Source organism: Dermacentor albipictus, chromosome 3, assembly GCF_038994185.2.
Source record: "Dermacentor albipictus isolate Rhodes 1998 colony chromosome 3, USDA_Dalb.pri_finalv2, whole genome shotgun sequence".
NCBI lineage: Eukaryota > Metazoa > Arthropoda > Arachnida > Ixodida > Ixodidae > Dermacentor > Dermacentor albipictus.
The window spans coordinates 41,564,494-41,588,625 of record NC_091823.1 but is presented as its reverse complement, the minus strand read 5'-3'; the positions used below and the strand labels follow the sequence as shown (position 1 = coordinate 41,588,625).

At 44.9% G+C, this 24,132-nt stretch overlaps 1 protein-coding gene across 1 annotated transcript in view; it reads right to left on the bottom strand.

Moving 5' to 3' along the window:
* The window catches only part of LOC139057842 (cytochrome P450 3A14-like), a 30,204-nt gene extending 7,985 nt beyond the window's left edge, over nt 1-22,219 (bottom strand). The window contains exons 1-11 of the mRNA XM_070536587.1: nt 22,152-22,219; nt 20,471-20,567; nt 19,400-19,452; nt 19,173-19,269; nt 17,383-17,508; nt 12,796-13,033; nt 11,980-12,110; nt 4,088-4,175; nt 2,414-2,483; nt 1,955-2,063; nt 1,131-1,222 (exon numbers count right to left, since the gene is read on the bottom strand). Of these exons, the coding sequence (XP_070392688.1) occupies nt 1,131-1,222; nt 1,955-2,063; nt 2,414-2,483; nt 4,088-4,175; nt 11,980-12,110; nt 12,796-13,033; nt 17,383-17,508; nt 19,173-19,269; nt 19,400-19,452; nt 20,471-20,567; nt 22,152-22,210 (1,160 nt within the window). The 5' untranslated portion in view covers nt 22,211-22,219. The remainder of the gene's footprint in view (nt 1-1,130; nt 1,223-1,954; nt 2,064-2,413; nt 2,484-4,087; nt 4,176-11,979; nt 12,111-12,795; nt 13,034-17,382; nt 17,509-19,172; nt 19,270-19,399; nt 19,453-20,470; nt 20,568-22,151) is intronic.
* Nucleotides 22,220-24,132: the final 1,913 nt, after the last annotated feature.

Sequence of the window (24,132 nt, the reverse complement as noted above, 5' to 3'; positions counted from 1 at the left end):
GAAGTTCGGACGGGCCCGTGGCGCTGGCGACCCAGGGTGTCGCCATCGACCTCGGCGACGTTCGAGCGAGGCTCCCTGGACCTGCTGCAGCCTCCCACGGCAGTGCCGGGCACTCCAGGAATCGGATCCCCCTTCTTCGGCAGACCAGCACGGACGATAGTCCCCGGGGCTTCACGTCGGCCCACGCAGAGGTAGCTGCGGAGCCTGGTCTTAGGCCTAGCCAGGCAGGCCTGCGTGCCAGGTCACCAACATATTCCGGGGTGCCGGCATCCGAGATGGAGGAGCTGGCCGGCCGATACCAAAGAAACAAAACTTGCGGAGTCGGCGGGAGCACTGACGGTGACCAAGAGCCGACGAACATCGGACTTGGAGGGACGTGCGCCAACGGAACCTTGTAAGAGCGTTTCTTGTTTTTTTTTTTTTTGGTAGCGTACAGCCATAGGCCAGGGTTGCCGGACATTCGCGCGAAACGCGCTAAAGACGCACGTAGGCGAAGCTAAGGACACTGTTGTGAAGTTTTATTTTGTCAGTTGAGTTTTGAGTTACATTTCGAGTGTTTTATTTTGGCTTTTTTGTTAGTAAAGTCTGTTTGCTGTGCTCGCCTGCGTCTCCCGACTCCATCTCTCCCAACATCCACACTGCCCCGAGATCAGTGTGACACACTGCGGTGGCCGAGTGCCTACGGCGTCACGCTGCTCGGCTTGCGGTCGCGGGCTCAACCCCGGCCACGGCGCCCGCGTTCAGAGGGAGTCGAAAGCAAAAACGACCGTGTACAGTCCATTGCGTGCACGTTAGTGAAACCCACGTGGTAAAAATGATTCCGGACCCTTCCGTTTCGGCACGCCTCATATTAACATTGTTATTTTGTTTTGGCAGATGAAACTCCAGAATTTCATGTTTCTTTTACTGCAAGGCCGAACTGTATAACCGAAGTCCTCACCGTTTGTACAGAATAGACCATTTTATGAGTAGGTGTACATTATTTTGACTGTAAAACCAACTGCAGACCTTTTAGTGAATTAATTAGGCTGCTCTTTCGGGTCCTGTTAAGCAGATAATCAGCGCAATTTAATGCCAAGTCTAGTTCTTTGGCTGGAGTTCTCGAAGTTTGTCACAGTGAGTGTACTCACGATAATGCTGGAGGATAAAGCCGTAGTGTTTCATCCACTACGTATTCCAGGTATTTCAACTTTTTCATGATTGTTTCATAGTCCAGGGAGCCCTAAAAAACGAGAATGTAGATAATTTCGCACAGTATTCAAGATTTCACAAGCCACACATAACTATTTCATTGAAAATTTAATCTCGAACCAAAAATTCATTATCTTTAGCTGCACGTAGAATAACGGGTGGCAGTCAGGTATATTATTTAGGTTCAGTCGGGCTCAGAACCTCGTTTTCTGTGGCAAGCAAGGCGAATTGAAAAACTAAGGATCCAAGCATCCTCGGTGTCCAAATTAAGCGCAAACAAGTGAATGTCTGCGAGCAATGTCAAAGCACCCATTAGTGGCGCCGCTTTAAGTACATTTTTCATACTTAACCTGACCAGCAAAAAGTTGTAACACTTTGTGTCACCAGTGCGCAAATAGCTCGGAAAGAGATAGACAGAAAGTGTGCGTACGTCGCGGCACGCCTACAGCATCGGCCTCACATAAATTTTCACAGCGTTCATGAAGTCATCACAGCGATACCAGGTGATCACTCGAAGAGGTGGACTTTTCTTTTTTCGTCATTGGGATAGCCAGCCCAAACGCCGCTTAATTACGCGGTATCCCATCACTCCCATCATCACTTAGTAAACAACGAAATCTAGTTACAAAATAAAGCGATCATCTTCAATGACGTGACGAAAGGCAAACATGATTCTGTGACTGCAAAAAGTATTTTAGATTCTCAACTTTAGGAACATCGAAGAGCCCGACCTGCGTTGCATCATAATACCAGCGCCACTTACGTCGGGACCGACGGCATCGATGACTTCTCGCCGAAGCTTCTCTTGGACATCCGGGTGTTTCGCGAGGGAGTAGGTAATGAAACTCAATGCCGTTGCTGTAGATTCAAACCTGCATTTATTCAAGCTAGGTTAGTTGCATCTAATGCATCATTATTTAACACAAGCAACTTACATTCTGCAAGAAACTACGCTGAATCGCAATGTTACTTGGTACTGTATCTACTGTCAAAGTGATTGCGTTCGTATATATCAGACGCTCGATCTTTCTACGAACTACGTTGCTTATTCTTTTTCACTGACTAATCTATCACCCTATTTCTATATACAGGATTTGATTATTTCTTGAAACCACATCAGTTCAGGTAAATTCTCATACTGGCGATTAGCATGAAAGGCAACCAGAATTCAATTGCTCGTTGTTTACGCATAACGTCAGGTGCGTGCGCTTTGAATTCTTACCCGGCTATGAAAAGCGCTCCAGCGTTCGTTATAATTTCTTCGGTGGTCAGAGCCCTTTTTCTGGCACTTCCTGAAAGAGAGCAAGAACAATTTCTTTTACCTCGTTCTTCGTAGCATTCGGAGAGAATTTATACTCTCGCTCTTGGTAAAGTTCAGTGTTCAATATTGTAGACAATGTTTTTGCACATCATGAATGACGTCCCTTGTTTCCTCGTTATGCTCTGTGTAATAATTTTATTGTGCTTCCTCTCTCATGGCTTAATCCTCCGATTGTAACCAATCATATACTTGTAAGTAAATAAATAAATCGAAAAAATAAAAATAACAATATCTGTAATTTCATAGATATGTATGTAAGGAAAGTAACATAGCACATGTTTTTACGGGGAGGTTGACTATTACCATAAGAGCTTTAAAACAGCCGCAGCCGCAGGTCTGTTTAATGTCAGTTCATTACAAAGCCAAATCGCAACAGAAGAGTACAAACTATGAAAATAGTGATTCTATTAGGAGTCACAAGCACCTCACGGTCACAATCGTAAGCCTTGACAATCGCGAGTATATCGTGCTCCCTTATATTTCATTCTTGCTTAGTAGCTGGATTGTTGTTTTAAAACGACTTGTGCTCGATGTCTAGGCAAGCAGACAATGGTATTATGTCTTAGCTGAGAATGCATAAATAGCATCAGCCCTCTCAGCCTGGTTATAGACCACACATTTTCTGAAGGTAACGGGTGGGTTGGTTAAAGTACAGCCAATGCTGCAGGGGAATTTAGTCCTGCCCTCAGTGTATTGTGACAGAGAGGAGAATTTTGTAACTGTTTGGCACGACAAAAGGGTTTAAGCATTAGAAAATTCTAATGTAATAAATTACAGTATATATATTGAATATATTCGATATAATGATATTTTTTTCGTCGTTTTCTCTATTTTATGAAGACTGGATCTTACAACCGTAGTGTATTTATTATAAACCACGAGCATTCTTCAAATCGCTTGGTCCCTAATGGAGTTAGGTGCCGTTCCAATAGCTGCTCGAACACCCCGCTTCGCTCCCCCCAGACGTGCTTAACTATTCCTGTACAGTAGTTTGAGCGAAAGGTTATTTTCAGTTCCCGAAAAGTGTCGTTGCTACAAGAAGCGGTTCGCGGATCAGCTTCATAAGTGGTTATTTTTTCGCGCCGTAACGTTCTCTGATCCTATCACCGACAAATGCTTTGCGTCTTCCAGCTGAGATATCGGTTTTAATATCACCTGATCACTCGTTTACTTATCGAGGCCATCGCTTTCCTTTATGATTATCGCTATGTCTTGTGCTATCCACAACGCTTTTGCGCCTCTTTTGACGAACAGCATTTATTTTCAGATTTGCGTTGGTATTTGGCGAAATGTACTTTCTCGTATTCGGTTGCCTCTGCCGTTATTGCCCTTCGAAAGATTACATATTTATGCTAAAATTAGCGTACTGGGCAGCGGAGGAAGTTTCAGTTTTGCGCCATTTGTATTCAAGATGGTGCATATTTAGATATCTATATGTATACGTGCTTTTTTTGTAATTTCACCGCTATGTTTCCTCAATTTCAAGTCCTTAGCTATGTTTCCTCAATTTGAACATTTCGCATTAGGCAGCAGGATACAAAATGCTCCCAAAGAGAAAGGAATTCAGAGAGTCACCATTTTCAACTTTGTTGTCGCCACGTTCCTCTTCTGCCTCGATGTACTCCGCGTCGAGGAGACCTTGCAAGAAGTCATGCTTTCGCAGCTGTCACGGGATTGGAAAAAAAATTGCATAACCTTGTTTCCCGCAAGGCAATAGATCACGATGAAAATGTTCGCTTGGCGCCAGTGATCTGGCTGCTTTTACTCAGGAAAGCAGGTGAAGCCTCCTTTTTTGTATTTTCATTACATGGGGTAGACTAACTGGATCTAAGATCTTAATATTTCAAAGATTGTCACGTCAAGTGTGGATTAAAGGAAAGGCTTGAAAAATGTTCCAAAAGCCAGGGGAACTCATACTTCAACGTGTTGTTTTCACTGGCCTTACTCAACAATAAAATAACGAAAACATAGACGTTTCGCCTCCTATGCGGGTGCCATCGTCAGTACACAAATGGCAACAAATAAGAAATACATCCTACTTATGTATGATGCTGTCGTAAACATCCGGCAGGTGGCCCCGGTTATAATTGCACGAAGGTTGATTGCGACGGATGAACCCTGGTTGCACAAGTTTTCTAGGGCCCCATCGGTGTTGCACTCTAAGAAAAGTTTACACCCTTTTGATTGCCCCCTCTGCCACACAACGATAATATTTAACGCTGCGAGCCCGGTACTTTACAGTAATGAAAGGCATGCGTGTTATCAGCATGATAGCATTCCCGACAGGAAAGTAGCTGGCGCGGCGTTTTCAAGAAAGCAAACGCGTCAAGGCAGATGACAATTATTGTTGTGTGGCAGAAGGGGCACTCCAAAGGGGGTGAACTTTTCTTAAAGTGTGTCGTGCTAACGTGGTTACATTACCAAAATCGAACATGTGTCCCTTTGTTAAAGAATGATCCACCAGTTCCGTTTTGGCACGTATGGCATGGGTGGCCTTCGTAGCATCCCTTAAGTGTTCCTTGAGTTGAGTGCGACGTCGCCTTTAGCATTGCAGATAGATAGATAGATAGATAGATAGATAGATAGATAGATAGATAGATAGATAGATAGATAGATAGATAGATAGATAGATAGATAGATAGATAGATAGATAGATAGGTAGATAGATAGATAGATAGATAGATAGATAGATAGATAGATAGATAGATAGATAGATAGATAGATAGATAGATAGATAGATAGATAGATAGATAGATAGATAGATAGATAGATAGATAGGTAGGTAGGTAGGTAGGTAGGTAGGTAGGTAGGTAGGTAGGTAGGTAGATAGATAGATAGATAGATAGATAGATAGATAGATAGATAGATAGATAGATAGATAGATAGATAGATAGATAGATAGATAGATAGATAGATAGATAGATAGATAGATAGATAGATAGATAGATAGATAGATAGATAGATAGATAGATAGATAGATAGATAGATAGATAGATAGATAGATAGATAGATAGATAGATAGATAGATAGATAGATAGATAGATAGATAGATAGATGTGCCGATAGCATTGGCTACGGATATTATTGAGAAACGCCTGCAGGATGACTGTACGTTAGAAAACCGCACTTCCTTGACTGTCGACGACATAATGATTCTGCTTAGGTTCTGCTTCAAGCAAACATATTTCGCGTTTGCCGGAATTATGTCTCACCAGATAGAAGGCGTCCTGATGGGCAGTCCTGTTTCTGTAATCATTTTCTGATCTGTTAATGCAGCACGTGGAAACGGCTGTGATGACGTCCTTGACCTTCCCTTTCCAAATGTACTGTCGCTATGTCGATGACACTTTTGGGATTGTCGAAAAGAAAAACCTACATGCCATGCATGAGGCGCTTAATGCCGTCCATCATGCCATTCAATTTACATGCGAGACAGAGAATAGTGGCTGCCTAGCCTTTCTAGATGTGCTGGTGCGACGGAGCGCAGGAGGTTCAGCGGAGGCAGCCGTATATCGCAAATCTTGCGATAGCGGGAGTGTGCGAAGTTTTGACTCTCAGCAACCTGGAGAACACAAACATGCCGTGGTACTTACGCTCCTGTCCCGTTGCGATGCACTCTCGTCAACGCAAACTTCGAGGGAGCAAGAATTAACAAATGTTGCCGCTCTTTTGCATAAACGGAGTTACCCTGAACGCTTTGGCAATGACACGCGACGCCGCATGCAGAGACTCCGTGAGAGCAAGGCCGAAAGGCCGGCTTCCTTTGTGTGCATTCCGTAAGTCCGAGGTGTATCAGACGCAGTGCGCAGGGCTTTACGGCCTTTGGGTGTTCGAACTGTATTCGAAACACTCGTACACAATGGCAAATCCTGAAGCCAAAGGACCGCACACATCCGGACGAACAAAGTGGTGTCGTCTACAAGGTCGACTGCTTGGATTCTGGTGCCAGCTGCATTGGCGAGACGGGGCGGCGACGTCGCACTCGACTCAAAGAAACACTTAAGGGGTGCTACGGAAGCCACCCACGCCACACGTGCCAAGACGGAATTGGTGGATAATTGTTTAAAAAAGGGACACATGTTCGATTTTGATAATGTAACCACGTTAGCACGGGAACACCGATGGGGCCCAAGAAAATTTGTGGAATCATGGTTCATCCGTCGCAATCAATCTTCATGCAATTCTAACCGTGACTGCAGTATCATACATAAATAGGATGTATTTCTCATTTGTTGACATTTGTGTACTGACAATGCCACCAGCATAGGTGGCGAAACGTCTATGATTTCGTTATTTTATTGTACAGTAAAGCCAGTGAAAACAACACGTTGAAGCATAGGAAATGCTTGTGAACGCCGGACAAGACATGGGCTTCGCTGTTATTAATGGAAGTAATTATTTAAGGCAGACTAACAAGGTCATTCTTGAGTGGAAGTAAGACGAGCGCACTAAAAGCTATTGTTAATATCCAGTAATGTTGCCATCATCGCTCTGTCATATCATAATGTTGATGAAATACAGCGCTAAAATTCGGAAGCAAAAAGGCAAGCGACACGCCTTGGCGCTATTACAACAGCCTTGTGGGACGCTCCTATCGCTTCCATTCTATCGCTCCGAATTTTTGCGCTGGTTTCCTCGTGTTAGTTCCACTGTGAGCCCAACAAGGAATTCAGCTAGTCTCAACAGTCCGTTTGTCACATGCGTGTGGGGGTGGACGCAATATGAATACATGCCGGCCGTGTCGTGTATTGACAAAAAAGCCGACAGTATATTGTCTGTCGTCATCTTGAGTTACTCAACCTATTTGTTCAAGCGCAATTAGTTAGCTATTTAGTTACATTTATATGTGCAATATTTTATATATGCGTGTTAGAGCATAGGTAGTATTTGATATGTTGTAAAGTGTACTCAGAAACACCTACTAAAGTTGTTGTTGTTGTTGTTGTTGTTGTTGTTGTTGGTGGTGGTGGTGGTGGTGTTGGTGTTGTTGTTGTTGTTGTTTACGTCGGTCTTTTCCTTGAGTGCGGAATATGGCCCGCGAAATATGAAACAATAAGAAAACTACTTCGAACAGTGTCCAGTGTACGTCCCCATCTTGTTTATGAAACTCTAAATCCGCTACGGACTAAATGACAAGCCAGCGCTGAACACAGACCGAAACTATGGAGTTTCATGCGATTAACTATAGAGCGAACTGTGGCGCAAATATTTAATGGAGCTTCAAGTAGGGTGGTTCAGCTAGCACGGGAATTATGGTTAGCACATGTATTTACCTAAACTTTGTCCTTTCCGCTACGCATATTGATCATTTTCGACAAAGTACTGTGTTCTATATTGATGTGGAAGTGAATTCTACAGTCTGTTTACCATAGTTATTGCGGATTCTTGGTGAAAAAATTTTTATTCAACGCAAATCTGGTGGTACTATGAATCATCAGGTTAGATGGTGAAAACGGGATTGATGGTAGCTCATTATTCACAAATCTGTAGAAAAAAATACCTTCGTTGTATTTAGTGAGTCCAGAAATGGTAAGGATGTTATTCTCGTGTTGTAGGGAAGTGGCATTAGAAAAATGTGGCTTGTATAAATTCACCGTCATGCCTTTCGGACTTTGCAACGCACCTGCTACGCTCCAAAGAATGATGGATATTGTTCGGCCTGACGTGCTGTTCGCCCCTGGTTTCACAACGCACCTGCTCCGCCTCCAACACGTACTCACTTGCTTGACCAACGCCGCATTGCAACTTAACCTGAAGAAGTGTCGATTTGCTGTTCGTCAGCTCACAATTTTAGGCCATGTCGTATCAAAGGAGGGCATTCGCCCTGATTCTGTGAAGCTACGTGCTGCTACTGCGTTCCCAAAACCTACCACTATGAAACAGCTACGCAATTTCATCCGCCTCTGCTCTTACTTCGGACGAGTTGTCCGAAACTTTGCGTCAACTATATCGCCTCTTACGCAGCTACTTGGTGGCGCTAGAGGTCTCTCATGATGGTCTCAGGAGTGTGACGTCGCCTTCACAACCTTGAGCCGTCTTCTCATGACACCACCCATTCTTCACCATTTTGACCCTCAAGCGCCAACCGAAATCCGTACCTATCCAAACTGTAGAGACCTTGGCGCTGTGTTGGCACAGCGTCAACCTGGCCACACAGAATACGTCGTCGCCTACACGGGTGGCGCATTAACCAAGGCGGAGACCAATTACAGAGTAACTGAAAAGGAGTGTTTGGCCATTCTGTGGGCGCTTGGCAAGTTTCGCCCATATCTATACGGCCGATCTTTTGACGTAGTAACCCACGACCACGCGCCGTGTTGGCTGTCGACTCTAAATGACCCATCTGACCGCCTTGATCTCTGGGCATTGCGAATTTAAGAATATGACATCCGCGTGGTTTACCGTTCCGGGCGAAAGCACTCCGACGCTGACGCGCTATCGCGATCACCGCTTCCCCCGAAAGTCCGTCACGACTCCTCTTGCGAGTGCAAGTTGTCCTGTCTGGACTTGGACACTATCGCTGCTGTACAGCGTAATGATCCCTGGACTGCATCTATGCTCGAACTTCCGTCGGATACGTCGAAAGCTCCAGCGTCACAAATGCTTCGGTGCCAAGTTCCTCATTTAGCGATTCTCGAATCGCTAAATGTCACAATTACTGGTAAATTACCGCTAAATTACCAGTTACTGTATCCACACAACTATGCCTCAGAGGACGCACCTGATTACTCGTCATTCCTAGAATTATGCGATCAGAGCTCTGCTCCTCGTTCCACGTCGACCCTCAGTGGGGTACACGCGGGAGTCTTCAAGACCTACAAAAGACTTCCTACACCGCTATTACTTCGGGGCATGTACAATTACGTTCTAAACGTCGTCCGCTCTTGTCATGAGTGCCGACGCCTCAAAGCGCCACCGCACAACTCTACCGGCCCTTTGATCGCGACCCTTCGGCCCTTTGATCCCGACCCTTTGATCACGTGGGCATCTATCTCTACGGGTCACTTCCGTAGACTCCTAGCGGCAAAATGTAGATAATCGTTGCGGTAGACCACTTAACACGTTATGCGGAGACTGCTGCTCTACCAAATGCTACAGCTCAGGAGGTCGCCGATCTCATACTGCACCGTTTTATCCTTCGTCATGGAGGTCCCCGTGAACTTTTCAGCGACAGAGGCCACGCCTTCTTATCTGAAGTCATCGAACAACTGTTTGGTGAATGCCCTATTGTTCATGGTAAATGCACTGCTTATCACCCACAGAATAACGGTACCACGGAACGATTCAATCGAAATCTTGGTGACATGCTCACCATGTATGTCTCACCTGATCACTCTAATTGGGGCCTACTTCTCCCGTTTGTCACCTACGCCTACAAAACCACGACTCAGGCCACTACCGGATTCTCGTCCTTTTACTTTCTTTACGGCCGTCATCCTGCGCACACAATCGACACCTTTCTTCCCTACCGGCTGGACACATCCAAATGGCTGCCGATCTCGGAAGCCGCCAGGCATGGCGAAGTGTGTCGCCAGCTGGCCCACCGATTCACCTCGGCCGACCAGAACCGTCGAAAAGCCGTTCACGACAACCAGAACTCGACTCCCACTTTTCCCGCCGGCGTCCTCGTCTGGTTGTTAGGACCGCACCGCACGCCTGGGCTCGCTTCTAAACTCCTTCCGAAGTACGACGGGCCATAGCGCGTTCTCGAGAGAACGTCACCCGCTAATTACCTGGTTGAGCCGCTAATGCCGCTGTCCGACATGCGACGTCATAACCGCGAAGTCGCTCACGTTCAGCGTCTCAAGCCATATCACCATTCTACGGTCCTTCCAGAACGCTAAGTCGCCAGGATGGCGCCTTTATTTTCCCGGGGAGCCATTGTAAGGAAGATAACAAACGTGAGCGCAGAGTCAGCAGCATCGGTAGCATCAAGCGCGCGACAGAGGCTCGAGCTAGGAGGACTGTGCTCGGTGCATCCTAGAACAGGCTGTCGTTACGAACCTCAAAAAATCTCCTTTATAATGGATAGATAGCCCTCGGAAGCTGCGTGATGTAGCCAAGGAAGGCTCACGCATTATTCACATTATACAGACTGTTTGACAGTAGGATTCGAAAAAAAGGCCTCTAGCAAAAATTCCGACATTGAAACAATTACGGAACGGACCCATGGACACAGAGTTTCTCACTATATTACTTAGAGGGAAATCTGGCGCTGCTGCGCAGTGGCATGCATGGGAATACCGGTATATTGTGACTTCGGATTGGTATCGTTCTCGGAGAGCCAGGCAAGCCGCGTTCTGTCTGCCACAATGATCCATTTTCTACTCAAACACCACGTAAAAAAGCTGTTTTACCTTTATTGTTATACAAAAAATGTTTTGTTTAACTAGGAGAACTTGTTATTGCATGTACAATTATATAATACGTAAGAAGTGTAAACGGGTCATTAAAGATGGAGGACAGAGGAAGAGATTCGCGCTCGCTTTGAAACATTTTGTCGTCTGTTCTTGCTTTTCTTCGCTTGGTCCTCCATTTTAGGTGAGTCAAGATGTAATATCCACGAATGGAAACATTTTATGAAGATTTTACTTTAAGAACGCGTTATTTGTGTAGCCATATCCATGTTTTAGACGAAGCCTTTTACAACACCAGCCAACACAAGCCTCGCAGACACATATGCCGTCATTCCCATGACGGCACAGCGCCCCTTAAGAAACTCCCATACACAGTGGCGCCAAATTTCCCTCTAGGTGTTATAGTGAGAAACTGTATGCATGGACAAGCAGAACCACTGCAATTAGAAGCGGTTATTCTTGCTCGCAGAGTCTTGTTGCCTTCTGCATTTTAAGAAAAGTATAAATTGCTTTGAACTTTATTTCAATGAAGGTACATAAAGCCTAATAAACGAAGCCACAAGCAGGATGATTATATGTAGAAATCCATGCGCTAACCACCATTCCCATGATGGCTTCATGATCACGCCGCCAGTGTTTCCTCTAGCACTTATTGTAGGAAATTCTTTGACGCAAACACACTAGTAGCCTTTTGATGGGCATGTGGCCATCGTTCCTTTGAAATACGATAGAGAGCACTGCTACCGAGATGCACAAGCGTGCAGTGAGATTACTAATTGTCATATCTCGTGGGCTTTTTTCAGAGCCCCGGAAAATGCAGCCGCGTGAGAGACGACGTCATGAAAGTCAGCTTATTGGGTTTTTTGAGCACGCTCTAGAACTTGTAAAATACGACTTGTGCCAAAAAAATTTATGTTTAATCTTTTGCAGAGATAAATGGGACTAGTAAGCTAAGTAAAAGCACTTGAAAAAACTAGGTTGCGTAACTCAAGACGACTACAAACAACATGCTGTCGGACTCATTCTACTAATGAGGCATACCACTTTAATTTCAAATTCTGGTTCAAGAAGCAATTCCTAATACGCGAATGGCGCAAACTTTTCACTCACCGAGGGATCACTCTTTCTCAGCTGAATCACCTTGGCTGCCGGTTCATTCAGGCCTTCCAATGAAAATTCTCCTAGGACAAGCGAAAGCCAGTACAGCGGCTTCATGAGCGCCCCGAATGAGGTCGTGCTCTCTAGAGAGAAAACATTTATGAAAAGCTGCGCTCGAATGAATGTTCACAACGGTTCAGCTCATTCAGAGAAAGTATTTAGTAAACATTTTTTTGACATACCTGCTGCGCAATAATTAACTTATCAGCCTTGAGGCAAGCTCTGTGTCTGCGGCATGATATTGCAGGTACAGTGCCACAGACAGAGAAAGGCAAAGGAAGGACGGGCTATTAATCAGAGATTATCTCCGCTTGGCTACCCTGTACCGGAGGAGGGGGAAAGGGATGCGATACATGAGAGAGAGATCTTTTGTTGAAGGGGTGGGGAATCGCTGAGCATGACTCTTCAGGCACCTAATTGCTGTCACTTTATGGCGTTATGAGCGGGCGATGTTAGGGTCTGGAAGAAATTTTGGGCGCCTTGTCCCCTCGCGACCATTTAGACTCACCCCTGCGATATGGTCCTTTTCGTCGAAGGTCAACCGGATGATTTTTTATCTTGAGATCTTTCTACTGCACACTGTTGCTTGACTGATAAATATGTGATACGGAGTTTCTTCAGAAGTGCAAATGTGCAGTTCAATTGACGTAACATTGTCAAGAAAGAATAGCGCAATACAGAGCACTGCATAAGACTACACAGCACCTTGGTGAGACACAATGAATTGAAAAAGAGTAAATATTTGTCTTGGACAAAGTATGAACTCACGTGCGATCATATGAAAAGGTCCCTTCATGAGACCCCGGAGGCCAGCCTTGGCGATAACCATAAGGGGATGGTCAGGCTTCCCTTGAAAGCGTTCGTCGATGCCGAACGATCCTCGGGCTACGTAGTCCATGGAGAGTTCCTCAAATTTGCGAAGCATCTGCACCTCTTCTCCAGTGTCAGCGTACTGCTCAAGAGACTTGATGAATATGCTTGCATCTTCTTCAATGTGTGGCATCATCTAGAGTTTAGAACGTTTGCTCTATATATGGTGCATTCACTACTTATCTAGAAAAGGGCACTTGTTTTGGCTTCGCAATAAACATAACAGAAATTGAAGGCGATAACCCGTAAGTGATTAAGACCAACGGCGTATAGCTCGTAGTCGTCCTAAATTACTCAGAATACTTCTTGCAGTGTAATTAGTCCACTTGTTTGCTAAGTTTATTCATGTAAAACTTGGTATAAGATTATTGTAAATATTGATGTAATATAAATTTCTTTCCAAGTGCATGCTTTTACGCTTGCTCTTCCGAAAGTCCATGAAATGGCGCGTTTGCGCGGCTACATTGTAGCGTTCTTAATTGTGCCTCGAAAAAAGAAATGAAAGCCGCAATGTCGCGTGCCCAATGTACAAAGAAGCGGTCGACCATGACCAGCTAAACAGCATGAGTTAGCGCGTCATCGTAGAGAGAACGATAACGAAGTGTCTGCTCGGCGGAAAGTTTGAATTTCTCTTCCCATTTTTGCGAAAATATACGTGTACCTCTGAGGAGTAGCTTCTTTGTCCATCGGCGATGGTCGTGGACCACCTCGGACGTCTACCAGACTCGGCATCGTCACCGGTGGCAGCGTCAAGAAAGCAAAGCATACTGGTCCTGATATAGACTCTGACAGCTACGACACCCGTATTTACTCTCTGAGCGGCGAGGATCCCTTCGACGTCGAGTTAGAACATGTGAGCCGTAAGGCGAAGTGCCGCAACACCAGGGCCTCTTCTTCCTTGTGCACATTGAATGAAATACCACAACGGAGCCCTTTGAGCAACACGATACTTTTCGTTCCTGCTGTGCCCGACGGGTACACGAAACGCCTCAACAGGCAAACTATTTCGGCGGTGCTGGAAGGATTGGTGCCAAATAAGATTACTGACATCGGAGTGAATACACGTAAGAGCGTACTGGGCGGTTGATGTCACGCACGCGGCCGCGCTGAATACCCGGCGCTACGTCACCAACCTTGATGGAATGAAGGTCCGTTCCCACATCCCGCTTGGTCCTGATGTCATCGCCCGTGTCATCTACGATGTAGATGACACCATTCCCAGTTCTGAATTAGAAGTTCTTGTAGTAGCAGCCAATGAAGCTGTTGTCATCGCGAGTGTTACCCGTCTGAACAACTCACGTTGTCTGAAGATAGTATTCAAGGGGGACTATCTACCTTCATATGTAAGGGTGTGCTATTTTTGCGCCATCCTGTACGACCTTTCACACTGAATCCACTACAATGGCTCAGCTGCATGAAGAGGGGTCATGAAAGAATACAGGAGTGTGTTCTCGCTGCGTTGAAACCCACTCCGCGGATGATAGCAGGGCGACTGTTCTCAAGTGTTCGAATTGTCATGGGTCTCGTGAAGCTTCGTCAAAGGACTGCCCAAACATTAAAAATGAGCTGGCTGTCCTAAAACAAATGGCGAGAGGCCATTCTTCTCATCTGGAGGCTGCCAAAACCACCATAAAGAGGCGATATCGACTTGGAAGTTCGTTAAAGCTGGTGCCTCTACCACGTCCGTCTCCTGCACTGCTACTCCACCTCCCTTGTCGCCCAGACTGGTCGCAGCACATAGGTATCAGGATGTTGAAAAAAGCAAGGTTGTTTAAAAATGTCCGCTAATCGCGTTTACGCGTAAACCCATGGCACCCTGCCCTGTTTCTCTCAATGTCAAGGCTATCAAATACCAGAAGACTCACCGCTTATCAGGTGTGATTATTACCTGGGACTATTTATGGAGCACCCACTGCATCTACCTGAAGCGCAGACCAATTTATATTGTGCATATAATGAGGTTCCTGTGCGAAAAAACCTGGAGCACATTGGTACGGTCCACGCTGCAGCTGTACAGAGCACTGTTTCAGGGCTTTTTATGGTACAGCTTGTCGGTTTTGGCGAACCAATGTAAAACAAACATTTATACCCCCAAAAGTTTGCATTGCCATGTTTTACGGACATGTCTTGGACTACCACGATGCGTCTCGACTCACGCAACAATCATGATGGCCAGACACTACTCGGTTGAGCGTATATAATGCCTGACAACCGAGGAGCACACATTCGACATCTGTGTCACGTACCCAGTCACTACATGGCTGCTTTGCTAGCGTAGAGACCACAAGACATATATTCCAAACATGTTGCGACACACCAAGGCTACCTTCCGTCGGGCTTTAGACCAGCCGCAAGACCACTGTTTCCCCTCTGGTGCCTACGACACAAGTACGCCTCACGATTCTGGGAATCACGAATAAGGCCCGTCATTCAACAGTGGCTCTACGTCAGTTCACACTGTTATTACTCATCATTACTCAACGAGGCATATGAACAAATAACGCACATTCGCATCGATGAATATCTCACAGCCACCAGCTCACAAGCGTTGCGGTCATCCCGGGGTTACAAGTCACAATTGCGTTCAAGGCGTCCCATATAACGACCTCTACGGCAACAAAACTTTCCGCTCCACGTGCCGTTTTTGATTACATCACACAAGACAAACCTTGGAAGTGGGTCGTTTTTGGGACTCCAAGGTAGCCCTTCAGAGTCTGTAGTCCACCTTACGATGCAAGACCCAAGAAGAACCGGTGTTTGAGCCCAGAGAGGTTCTTCATCAAGCCCTCATATACGGACTTGACATCATCTTCCAATGGCTTCCGGGGCACTGTGGCGTTGTCGGAAATGACCTTGCTAATGATGCCGCCCGTTCCGTCCATAAGGAAACTCTGACACTTCCTATACCATTATCAGGTACAGACGCTGGGATAGCTTTTTGTTTACTTGCTCAAACCAAGACTGAAACTTTGTAGAACACCCCGATTTTCTCCAACTGCCGTATCCACTGGCTGGATCCTACATTGAAGCTGCAGATTCCATCGCACTTCTCCCGCCATGATGCGGCTTTACTGTGCCGCCTGTACTTACAGGTGGCTTTTACGAAAGCCTACACATTCCTTATTGTAATATCTGACACACTGATTTGTGACCCTTGCAAATGTGAAGAGATGATCGAGGACGTGTTGCGTTTTTGCAATCTCAATGAGATCGAACGCGACGTTCTTCTGGCGGTGTTAAACCGATTAGATAGCACACCATTTTCAGAGACTATGAATCCTAGGACATGGCACCACGCGTCACAGGCTTTCAAAGCAACGCGGCCATGCTGCGTTTCATATTTTATTTGGTGTCATTGTTTCCTGGCTTCTTATGATATGCTAACTACAAAGCTGTACCCTGTACTCCCCTACACGTACATTCTAGTAGGTTCATAGTTTTCTAATGTTTGCATTATAGAGTCCCCCCTTTTGATATTTCCATGGATTAAGTTTACCAAGCTCTATACATATTTCACTCAGCCCACGCTCTTAACGCACACCTTTGGTGAGGTGCAGGTCAAGCATTCATCATCAGTGACACACAGCCACGTGCGTTATTAATGAAAGTAATGATTACCCTATATGATTGTCATAATGCGTGAACGATGCCTCCCATAATCTAGCATTCACGCTTAGGCCGCTGAGAAATAGGTCAGTAGCACGCTAACTGCTTGGGTTCATCGTCCACTCATCAAGTCATTCCTCACATCGTGAGTAAGAACATCCGTAATTGAGTTAAATCGAAGTTGGACAAACTTCCCGAGACTACCTTCCGCTCATCTTGAAACAGTGCCAATTCTAGAGAAATTTATCTATCAGAGGCACATGTAACGTTCGTGCGAGATGAGTACCAACAAACGTTTTGCAGGTAGATTAGAATTCCTATCCACTTGACCTATAATATTAATGTTATGAACAACTAGCCTCACTAACTCAGTGCCTATGGCATGGCACTGCTCAGTTCGACGTCGCAGTTTCGATCCCTACCGCGCCTTCGATCCTGGCTGTGGCGGCCGCATTCGGACAAGAGCAAAATTCAAAGATTCTCAAAGGAGTCAGCCTTCATCTCATAAAATTTTAATTTTCTAGGATATTACGTGCAAAACGACGATCTGATTATGAGGCATGCCACCCGGAGTTCCTTAACCTGCATCCAATGCACGGTGCAAGTGTGTTTTTTGCATTCCGCCCCCACCTCAATATAGCCGCCGCAGCCTGTATTGAACCCGCGACCTCGCGTGCAGCAACGCAATGCCACAGACACAGAGGTATGAAAGTTTCATGAAATTTACAAGAAACTTTAAGTGACAAGAGATAGCACAGAAGTCTTGCTGTTGTATATGACTGTGACAGTGTAACTGAGTTACACAACGTAACGTATCTGACTGTGAAAACACCTCAGTATACCTAGCGAATACGTTTACAGAAAAACTTGACGGGGCACCTGTTTCAGCTTGCTGTCACTGAAGCTCTGCGAAACACATGACCGGATACTTTTCCACAGGAGGCCGCAGGCGTGGAAGATGGACTTCTTCAACACAGGGTGATTTTGATCGGTAGCCATTGTGATCTGGAAAAACGAGAGCGTTCGTTACAGCTATGTAAGTGTCGAAAGTAACCTTTTATTTGTACGAATTACACAACCAGGGCAACATCTATGACTGCTACTCGCCGCTGTTCCATTATGGCTGATTACAGATCTTCAGCTTTTTTAAATAGCAGTCCGGAAGCACCCTAGGCAGAGTAGAAGTAGCCTTCCTAGCCATTCCATCATCATTATCATCACCTTCATTATGATCATCGTCGTCGTGATAGTCATCATCATTATCAGCATATCTTTGTCCACTGCAGGACGAACACGCATGCACCTATGTCCAATTAAACCTGCCTTGCGCCAGTTGGCCCCCATCTTATGCCAGCACATCTGCTAATTTGGTCAGACCATCTAGTTCACTGCCGTCATCGACTGCGCTTCTCTCCTTTCGGTACCCGTTAAGTAACTTTTTGTAACTGTGCCTTCCTGTCTCTGTTACTGCAAAAGATAACTTACAGATACTGTTATTGCATATCATTTTAAAGGGAAGAGACCGTTTAAAGAAGTGAGAACATGCCGGTTCATGACCAATCAGGAACCAGAAGCTAACAGTAACTCCAGCCGTTGTTGCAGCTTTTTATCGTACAAATGGAGTCCCCTCGCTCGAAATTTAAACAGTTATGTCACTCACCCATGCCGCGAACGTTGCTTATGGGAAGGGCCAACTTCTCAATTCTCTTTCAATTGCCAGTACTGAAGCTCAATAACATGTTTCCAAAATTTTAATTTGATGTCACGCCAGTTCGTCCTTCCCACATACAAAAATTCATTAAAGCATGCCACATGAATGCAATAATTTTACACCCCGTGCAATGTCTTCAAACAATCAAGGGAAACCAAAAGAGGAACGTCAGAAAAATTTACCAGACGCTAGTGTCCCGTTCCAATATCAATCGATGCAAGTTAACGTACTGCAGTCAACATGAGCACTCGTAGACTTTATACGACATAAGCTCAATGCACCGTCTCGTGCAATATTAGCTGCAACACGGCGCCCGAGATTGAAGGCATCCCCGGACTACACTGAGGCACTGACATACAAATAAATTATTTCACTATTACCAGTAATCGTAATGGTGCTCAGATCTCCAATGTTTCGTATGTGGGTACTAGCGAGCATTCTCGTGGCTGGTGATAACACAGTGTAGCGACACTAGACGAGGCCAGAGAACAAATGGACACATACTGAGTACTGTAAATGTGTGAGTCAATTTTTTCTCTGCCCCCGTCCATTCGAGCTGCCTGCATTGTGTTACTACAAATCCCAATTATTAAAGCCCACCAACTTGCTTTAGTCTTTGGGCCCCTTCACTCACGGCCACCGTATTGCAGCTCATATTCAACGCGACTGCACAACTTACAATACAACTAAACAATTTGCTACACAAAGAAAACCAAGCTGATACATAAACAAAGAACGAACAAGAACAACAACGAAAGAGTTAGTACTCTATATCTAGAGTTTGCTTCAAAGTGAATAAAATCTCGCTTTCAAAATACTTCCACACCATTCACGTTTGTGCCACTCCTCTCATGTTAAACTGCAACATGAAATATAATGAGTATTCACCGTCATGGCACCTCGACAACATTGCAGCCGCAGCCAGACATTAAGAAAAGCGTCATTACAGAATACTCACGCCCCGATCAACGAAGTTATTAAAGTTGCGAACGAAGACGTGCTCTACGAAGTTTATGTCCCTGGTCACGACAACAGGAACGTCGCCGTTGTAGAACCTGCGTCGTGAAATTGCATTTGTACCAAGCTGCCTGGAAGTGCTACGTCATTTGCGCAACCTACGAAAGCTGCCTCGAGTGTAGTCTGAGAACAGTTACTTGGTGGAGAATATCTTCAAGAAAAACTTACCCATATATGTCGCCGTACTGGTCAAGCCATTTTCCCATCACCTTGTATATCTCCTGTTGGAATGTAGGTCAAATAATACATGAGACAGCTCCTGAAGAAACAACGCATACGCTCTAAAAAATTTGGTTGACAACTCGTTAACGTTCGTAGCATTCTCAACACCTTTTACGACTTCAGGTAAAAAAAAGATATCGCTTATACGGCCTCTGGTGCGGTAGTCACTGAGTGTAAAAAAAAAAGGTTGGGAGGAGGGTGGGGGGCGAGTGCCTGTGACGTCTCTCTAACGCACTTGTTCATGTTCTTGATGCTTCTTTTAAATACTCTTATACATCGATGATAAGCCTCTTGGACATCGTTTCGAGCTGATAACAACTTGAATCGTAATGCACAGAAACTGTCGCAGCAACTTCGCAAACTCTGGCCATCGACTAGAAGTCGCCCGCGGATAGTGTTTACTATTCTTGGGCCGAACCGGGGAAAATAATATTAGCGAAGGCATCAGATCAATAAACGAAAGTTTTGCTATCAAATGTATTTAAAAACATGCCTCACTCGTAGTACCAGCCTGCACGTTCCTCCGATACATGTTACTTATTCTAGTACTACTTCTTGACGTTATTGCTTGATGAATTCTTCATCAATGTTGCTACAATGTACCACGTCGTGCTAATACACTCGTTTATACTCTGCAATAGGACGAAAACAAATCCGTGACAAGTCTTTTTTTTTTCATGCTTTGTCAAACATCAGTCGTTACTTTGTTTCTGTGCTAATTCAATTCAATGCAATTCCTTCCTATGTACAGGGTGGTCCGGTAGTCACTGAGGATTGCAAAAATAGGGGAACGCCTGTAACATGCCTCTGACGGACTTGTTAATTTTCTTGCTGCTTCTTTGAAATGGACAAGGTGTTGAACCTCAATGATAAACCTCTTGCACACAATTTAGACCTGATAACAGTTTCAATCGTAATACACAGAAACCGTCGCATCAAGTTCCTAGTAAAACGGCTTAAATGTGGGCCTAAATAGAATCATTGAATGAACACAGTCGAAATAGACGTTGATCATACCACTGAGTGGTACTCCCGGATATTTCCCCAGATTAGGTTAGGCTTTGGTCCTGGGATGCCAATTCTCTCGAAGTAAGAGAAATGCCAACGGCGCCATCTAGACATAGAGAGAACGACAACTTAAATACAGATCTTCTTCTTGAAGTCATCGATAATTACACGAACATCAGTGGAGAAAAACCACAGGGAATTTGTCTTGGATTTGCTAGAGGGCTTTCAAAAGGATACTACAAGAGATCGGGAAATCAATATGAGACAGCAGGTGTCCACTAGTCTTCAAAACTCGATACATAGAGCGAACCACATAATAATAAGCAAAATAATAATAAGGAATACTTTATACTCCATTCTTAATGTGCTCAATACCAGCACCACACACAAAATAAAAGAATGTTACGCGTTACCGATACCTATTGACGATAGTATAGGGAATACATTTAGGTGCCTAGCCTTGTAGATAAAGCTACGAGTTTTTCAGGCTGCAAATGTTTCAAACTTAGGCATAAACAAATGTTATATATATATATAGGCAATGATTTCTACTTAGTTCTGTTAAAGTGTTTCTTACATGTGGGTATCGTTTCCTTTATTGCACGATGGTCGTTACTGAAATATTGCTAATATTACTTGCAGATGCATTTCTTGAGACTTCTTTTTAAATATGCCTCTTTTTCTCGTTAGTCGTGGCAATTGCCTATTTTATTTTCTAAGCATTCTTACTTTTGTATAATTGACAGAATTTTTTTCATTACAAAGGTAGCTTGGATTACATATACGATAGGTTGAAGTAGAATTAAAGTTTATCTTGTTGATCCGCATATATATGCTGCGCATAAAGGTACGTATTGCGTGCGCCTGTGTACCGAAATATTGCTTTCTGAGCAAACGCTTCCGTCCGTCTCAGCTCAGCATCTTGCTTCAATTTCCTATGCGTAGCATATACTAAAGAATAATGAGAGAGAGAGAGAGAGAGAGAGAGGTGGGGACCACGTAGCACTGACTTTCAGCTAAACGTTTATTGACATCAAGATGCGTTATTATATGGATGTTCTTCCACACATGCGCCAGGTATTAAAGTTTCATCTTTTTCGAAATTTTCTCTCCAACGCTATTTTTCTGATAGCACGATTGGTGGCTCCGACATAAATTTTCGAAAGCTTCGCCATCAGTTCCGCTTCAATAGTCTGTCCGATTACCCGGTTACGTTTCCTCCCGACAATTTAGGTTATCAGAAACAGAAACGAATTGTCGACAGTCTGAAATATTGCAATGTCCGGCGCCAACCAATTTCAACTAGCGCTTACTGCCAATTGAACGTTATTTCAAGAAGCACCAGCCAATTATAATCTGTCGAAAAAGGAGAAGAACCATCTGCCTTGATGCGGCCTGAAATTTACCTTCAAGATGAGCCAACTTTCCAAAATCATTCCATTGCTTAGCTCGTTCTCACGTTTGTGCTGTAACGCTTCTCTGATGCCGCAACGCCGTCTCGGAGCCCCTCCTTCAGCGAGATCCCGTGTTGCACTCGTACTCAGAGCACGATAGTACTGCATACTCGCATGCGCTGTTTCGCTTAACAATAATAAACACTGAATACGGCGCCTAAATTTTAATTCTAGCCCGCGCGACATCCAACCGTTCCTGCATTTTAAGCACACCCGCCAGCTCTCCCTGAACTCACATGAGAAGCACAGCCAGTAGCACAGCCGAGAGGAACAGCAGTGCGCCCGTGACGAACATATTGAAGCACGCGAGCAGAAAAGCCAGGCTCCGCGGTCAGCGCCTTTTTAGCACCTGCAGTGGCGAGAGGAAAACCTGAGCGAGGAGGTCTATTTTTCCAACCCTTTAGTGCGACGCCTCTCCTTCACTGACAGGCAGCGACGATGAACAATGTCCGACATGTGCGCACTGCAGCGAAGGTAACCTTGCTGTGCGACTGTTACTAGGGTGCCTGGATACAACTTTTCTCGATACAGGACGGTGGCACGTCTGTTTGCGCCGCCACCTTGTGTTGGAACGCAAAAGGGCGGGCTATGATGAACAGCTGGGATTAAGGTTGTGTGCTCAGTGACAGGATAAAAATTTCAATTTTTTACCGTTTGCGCCATTAGGTGCATTCCATTTATTTACATCTCACCTTAAAAACAGGGGTTGAACGCTTGATGTAAACCAATAGTAGAATGAGCTTCGAGCCCAGCTGACAATTAAGTCTTCTGCCATGGTTTCCCTGTCGCAGACATTTTGTTTAAACACAAAGTTTCCGCATACTGTGCACACTAATTGTTTCAGAGGTTCTCCTTCAAAAATAGAGGCGAAACTTCTGATTTCAAAGTTTTAGCGGCGACATGCCATGAATTTTCCGAGATTTTTTTTTTCACTATCGCCTGTTGCAGATAACGTAATTTAAATCATTGAGATGGATTAGTCAGCCAGGTGGACATTTCTTGCACTAGAAACCAAACACACATTCAAAGAATAAAAAGTGGGCTAGTTAACTACTTAATTACTGTAAAGACAGATGTTACAATTTATTAATTGTGGCTGGTAAGCTTACAAGGCGTTATCTTTAAGAATTCCGGAAAGCTTAGAAACGGTCACCCCGCATAACTCTCATTCGTGCAAAACCAGAGGAAGACAACCAGAAAACCGAAATGTAGTTCAAAGCAGCTCACCAACACGATCAGGCTGCCTGAATCCACAGGAAGCCATGCGCATAAACCCGAGAACATTTACAAAGCAAAGCGCAAGTTTATACGTTTGTCATAAACATCAAAACAAGTCCGTTAAAGTTTACACCTGCGGCGGTTTTACTTCTGTATTCCATCTCCCTCGCTACGTCTCGCTGGTACGATCAGTGCAAGTATAAATTCTGAACCGCCATTGGAATTCCCTGACAACATTTCCCTAACATTTGTATGCTCAGCGCGTTGGATGGTCAGGAATCACACGTTGAGATTTAGCAGGCTTCTAATCAACATGATTAAATAATTTAGACAGCAATCGCCTAGTGCATCAGAAAATTTTCTGGAGGCCGTTTCACAAAAAGACACGCATTTAGGCATCATGGCTAAGATGGACAAGGTTCATGTCGACTTTTTACTGCATTCTTAGTTGCGGTAAAACATTACATGGGCGTCCCTTTTAGGTTGAGCTGGTGCACAAAGGTGCGCAGCAAGCGTGCATTACGGACTATCTTTAGCTACAAATCGTCATAAACGTCGTGAGCCCGACAATTGAACTCGGTGAACAGGTGCGCAGCATAGTTGAAATAACAAACACCAGGCAAACACGACAAGGCCACGCTGACTAATTCACGTATATGTACGTCCGATTCAATGGCTGGGACAAAATATGGTGGAGATGCCGCTTGCGCCTGATCACCACGTTGAACAGCGAGAGGCGGCACTGATATCGACGTGCCCTAGCTAGCACTGGATAGCATGGAAGCATGTATTATGTACTGCAGCTGGCCGTAAAGGTTTATTGCCCCACGCGAGTACGTGCGAGAAAGGACGTTGTTCTTCCGGTCGGGATCCGCGCTAGAGTAAATGCGCGTTGTCTCTTGAAGCGACACATGCACACACACACGCACGCACGCACACTCACGTACATGGATGCACACATACACTCACACACACCCACACCACGCACAAAAGAGCACC